General features: G+C 58.7%; 2 protein-coding genes across 2 annotated transcripts; one reads left to right on the forward strand and one right to left on the reverse strand.

Moving 5' to 3' along the window:
- Positions 1–1934: 1934 nt before the first annotated feature.
- BGZ61DRAFT_472183 (uncharacterized protein) lies at positions 1935–2255 on the reverse strand (the record flags this gene model as incomplete). The annotated part of the gene is made up of 1 exon (XM_046248305.1): positions 1935–2255. One exon carries the CDS (start codon positions 2253–2255, stop codon positions 1935–1937), a length of 321 nt encoding a protein of 106 aa, XP_046110578.1.
- A 1047-nt stretch (positions 2256–3302) lies between these two features.
- BGZ61DRAFT_489659 (carbon catabolite repression regulator) lies at positions 3303–4547 on the forward strand (the record flags this gene model as incomplete). Its single annotated transcript, XM_046250237.1, has 1 exon — positions 3303–4547. One exon carries the CDS (start codon positions 3303–3305, stop codon positions 4545–4547), a length of 1245 nt encoding a protein of 414 aa, XP_046110579.1.
- Positions 4548–5325: the final 778 nt, after the last annotated feature.

Raw genomic sequence — 5325 nt, forward strand, 5'->3', positions numbered from 1 at the left:
CCTGACCGCATTGTGCACAATTGGCCCGCCCGGCCTGAAGCTCTCGCTGATCATTTGCAAAAAAGGAAGTCTGGGGAAAGGTAGCCCGCGGATCCGCCTGCTGTGCTGAGCTGCTAGGGAAAGAGGCCAAGAGGGTTGCTCATCAAGAGGGTCAAGATGGGGATGAGATAGAAAGACTGGAGTCTGGATGCATTCGAGGCCCTCGTGATGGCGCAAATGCGGAGATGGAGACGTCCCAAGGTCGACCTAGGCCTTTGGACCCCAGAGATAAACTCCATCGAGAGGTCAGGGCCACGGCTCATTTGATCCATTTTTGGGCCGAGGATATCGTCCGGGGATGGGGCGGACATGAGGAAGTTGGGGAGGCAAATCCTGAGAGCCGGGGTATGTCTGTCTTGGTGCGGTCTCGCCCCGAAAATGCCAGCGACGCATCCACACGGGGGCAGAGACAAAGACTGACGATAGTAACCAGGCGGATGGTGCACTTGGCACGATCCCCAAGAGACCCGGAGAGACCCCGAGGCGGGCTGAAGCGGGCGGAACTCTGGGGTGCGCGCTTATCGCGTTGAATGGCTGGACCACGCCGGAGCCAAAATGACGATAGCAACTAGACCTGACTTGAGTGTCCTAGTGCCCCCAGACGACCTAGGACAGAGTCTAGACGAGGGGAAAAGAGAATCTGGAGACAATATCGTAGGGCCGGCTATATTGATCTAAAGATGTGTCTGGTGATGGTCAATCTGTCTTATCATGGGCTTTGACGTGGGTCGGCCTGGAGACATGACCGGCCCTGAGTCTGGTGAGAATCCCCACAGCCGGTCTTGGCTCCGGGGCCGCGTGCTGCGATGCCGCTCGACTATTTTCCTACTTGTGTCTTCCATCAGGGGATTTCCAGGTGTTCCTGGTTTATGCCGGCAAGATTGCGAATATTCTCGGATTCGCACCCGAGTGAGATGGGGTTTGCTGGAGAGAGTTTCCTCTAATCCGGGGTGTGTGGAAGCTGGGGTAAAGGTAGGTTGAATGCGGAAGCTAGTTTTGGATAACTAGTCAGAGCACAAGACTGCCGACGGAAAAAAGCAAAACGGAGTGATTGACAATGTGAGCCAATGCAAATTGGGTCTGGGATGGATGGAAATGGCGCCCTCGTGAGGCATCGTGAAGTCCCTAAGTGGAAGGAATTCACGCCAACAAGCGAGTCAAGAGCCCACAAGGGCCAGGGCAGCCCCCCACCATGTCTAGCATCAGCGGCGGATCGATGGAGGGGATGGATGTAGCATGGCATGGGGATGGGCATTAGCACGGCATCGCATGATGGATGATGGGCACAAGTTGGACCTTGAGGGTGAGCCATTACGTACGTGGCAGCTCGTTTTTGTTTTACTTTGCAGGATCGAGGTGGTTTAGTTTAGTTCATGAATACGTGCTTGGGTCGGCGGCTGGCCTAATAGTGAAGCCAGGTTCTGACGGACGTCCAGCGCAAGAGCATGATAATGACAAGGACAGGACGGATGGAGAATCTTCGGGCGGGTCACCGAGCGGAAGGGGAGAAATACAGGCTGACTATTGCGACATCCAAGGTCTAATTTTCCCCCAAGCCACCGAGGCACAAGGTCAACGGAGACTAGGGTGAAAGGACCAAAGACTTGGGCGTCATGGTCGCAAATGCTGCAAATGCTTAGCTCTGCCGACGCGCCGACTGACAGAGCGAAGAACAGCCGACGTGGCGGGCGCAGGGCAAAGGGCTTCTCAGCGCTCGGCGACAATGGACACGACGGCCAGGCCTTGAGACGAGTCAAGCAGAGGGCAGGGCCTTGGAGCCACTGGATGGAATGGAGACCAATCAGTCGAGCACGGCAGTACACGCCTGCGCGCCCCACGCCCCGGGCCGGCCTTGGGCGAGCGGTGGTGGAGTGAGGTGGGAAGGGGGAAAAATCTCACCGTCGAGCGGCGAAGCGGGCGAGCGAAGGGGCAAGCTGGAGCGCACCGTCCCCACTCGAGCGCTGGAGGTTCGCCCGTCCACCCCTCTTGGCGCGTCCAGAAGCACTGGAGGCGCCGGCGCCGGGGGCGTGGAGCGTGGAGAGGGATAAGAGAGGACGAGAGGGCGAGCGAGAGATGGAGAAGAGTCGGGGTGTCGGGGTGTGGGCTCCGGCTCTCCGCCTGGGGGAAAGCCAATGTCTCGGGGGGGTCGCTGCAGCAGCATCGCATCCCCAGTTGATGACAGTCGACCCTGGGGCCCTCGACCCAGCTGTCGTCATGTTTCCCGTCTATCGCATTCGCCGGCAGTGCGCCGTGTGTTGCGGATACGTGTCGTCACTCGGTCCCTCTGGCTCTCTGGAAGGGGGGGAACTCTCCTCTCGGCCATGCCCCGGAGCAGGTCGCTGTACCAAGGCACGGCGCGGCTCGGCGCAGTCTGTCGCGGTATCTGGCTACCTTAGCGGTGGTGGCCCAGGATACGCTGTAGATATCCTCTATCTCCCCGAGCGAGCGGCCATCGGATGGGGATGGGGATGGGGGCGCCAAATCTCGTAGCTTCGGAGCCTCCTGCTTCTCCCGCCTGGGGTGCTGGCGCCGCCCTCCAAAACCCACACGCCCACACCCTCTCCCTCCCAAAACTCAGTCACCCAGTGCCTCAGTCAGTCATTCTGCTCAATCAGTCAGTCACACCTTGACACCCACGCCCCGTTGCCCCACGGCTTCGCCCCACGTCTCACGCCCACACACAACCCAACCCACGCTCCGCCCTATCCCCACCCCCTTGGACCCTGGGGGCCCTCTCTCACCCACCCGCTCCTCTCCTCTCCCCATCGCACGCACCTTGGCACCCACTAGCCATTCCCTGCAGCCGTGTACTGTACGTAGCACGTCGTAGCGGTACGCCGGCCCCCCCAGCGACCTGCCCTGAATGCTCCTGTTTTACCGCTGCCTGCAGCGGGTTCAGGTACCCAACCCTCGCTACATGCGCTGCGCTATGCTGTGCTGCGTGGGTACCGACCCGGCCGAGCCCGGCGTCGTTTATAACCATTTGATCCCCCCGTCCCCTCCCTCGTCCAAAGATTCCCGTCCTCCAAACTGCCAACTACCAGATCCCTCCGGACTTCCCCAGCTTTTGCAACCTGCACACTCACTCACCTTCCCGAAGACGCCCAAGGACTCCTTCGCCTCTTCGGTCAACAACATCCACCACACCAACACTTGAACAACGCTCACTGCCATCGACTTGTCAACGGTCCTCCCCCGGACTTATCTACGACTACAACATAGCACCCTTTGTGTAAGCCACCGGTCGACAACAGCCGCTTCACATGCAGCGAGCACAGTCCGCCGTGGATTTCTCCAATCTCCTGAATCCCACAGCATCGGCAGAGAAGGAATCCGAAAACTCCCAACAGGGTGACGTCGAGATGGCAACCGCAGCAGTCACCGTCATCAAGCCCAATGGGCCTCTACCCGGCGCCCAGGCCTCAGAGAGCTCTAACGAGTTGCCTCGACCCTACAAGTGCCCCCTTTGCGACAAGGCCTTCCACCGCCTGGAGCACCAGACGCGCCACATCCGCACCCACACGGGCGAGAAGCCGCACGCCTGCCAGTTCCCTGGCTGCAGCAAGAAGTTTTCTCGCTCCGATGAGCTCACCCGCCACTCTCGCATTCACAACAACCCCAACTCCAGGAGAGGCAACAAGGCCCAGCAGCACCAGCACCAGCATCAGCATCAGGGCCTCCCGCCTCACATGCACTCCGAGGGAATGATGGCCCCGCCTCCCGCTCCCAAGACGATCCGCTCGGCTCCTACCTCGACTTTGGCTTCACCCAATGTCTCTCCTCCCCACTCTTACTCGACTTTTGCTCTTCCCCACTCCGCTATTCACTACAACCGCGGCGGTGACATTTCCATGCTGGCCAAGGCGGCCACCCAGGTTGCCCAGGTCGAGCGAGAGAGCTTCACTGCTCCTCCCCACCACAACTCGCGCCACCACCCGTACTACAGCCATGGAATGCACAGCTCGCGAGGTCACCTCCCGACCCTGTCCGCCTACCACATGTCGCGAACTCACTCCGGTGACGAGCCCAACGATGACCACTACAACGGTGCTCTTCGACACGCCAAGCGATCAAGGCCCAACTCCCCCAACTCGACGGCTCCCTCATCGCCCACCTTTTCCCATGACTCTTTGTCTCCTACCCCAGACCACACCCCCATCGCTACGCCTGCCCATTCTCCTCGCCTGCGACCTTTCTCCGGTTACGAGCTCCCCAGCCTCCGGAACCTGTCTCTCCAGCACAACACCACGCCTGCGCTCGCACCGATGGAGCCCCACCTGGAGCACAGCCAGTTCCAGACTCCTCCGCCTACCACAGCCCCCAGGTCCACTGGAATGTCGCTGACCGACATTATCAGCCGACCTGACGGATCTCAGAGGAAGCTCCCCGTTCCCCAGGTCCCCAAGGTGGCTGTCCAGGACCTGTTGTCGGACAACGGATTCAGCCACAGCGGCAGGAGTTCTGCGGCGGGAAGTCTAGCTGGCGGCGACCTCATGGATAGGATGTAGGGCAGACCACATCCATGGCTTGGCACTTCCTACGACTTGATGACAAACTTGGGCTATAGAGGTTTAGACGGAGACGGCGTTTACAGGGTACTACATGGCAATCGAATTTCTCCTCATGAGTTGAGCAATCGGCGAGGACTTGGGCGGCACTTGTGAAGCGGCCCAGATGACTGGGTGGGCGGGCTGATAGGACATCAGGACCTGAACCCGCCCTTGGGAGGCTTTTTTTTTTCTTTCTCGGAGGGGATGGTGGACTAGACTTGTCGAATTGCGGAGCACTTGGATTTTCTCTCGGGCTTGCCTCGGGGCCACCATACCTCGGCCGGAAAAGCAAAGTATATTTGATATACCAGGTTTTTTTTAATCTTGTGAAAACTCGACTCTCTTGCTATGAAAGCTACTATTATTATGTCTACTATGCTTCACTTCACACTGCTGTGTTTTTTTCTTTGTATGCCCCTCAGATGTGCATTATCCTGCAGGGACCGTAACGGCAGATGGGGCGGGGCGGGGCGGGGCAATCCTCTACTTTTCGCGATAAGACACAGATATGAGACGAAATGTGAATCAGGCAACGAATAATGTCTATTTCAAATTACTTTTGGCCTCCACTCCGCCTTGTGATTTACAATGTGCTACCTGCACAACTCACCGAGCCTCAAGTGACACGGAGGCCCCGTGGCGACCTGTGATGGAGGGGTTGGATTGAATGTCTTGGTCTCCAAATGACGCTATCTGCTAAGGCCATGAATTTCTTGTGCGGAACCGCAGCAGACGA

Source organism: Ilyonectria robusta, assembly GCF_021365365.1.
Source record: "Ilyonectria robusta strain PMI_751 chromosome Unknown BGZ61scaffold_2, whole genome shotgun sequence".
Classification (NCBI taxonomy): Eukaryota; Fungi; Ascomycota; class Sordariomycetes; order Hypocreales; family Nectriaceae; genus Ilyonectria; species Ilyonectria robusta.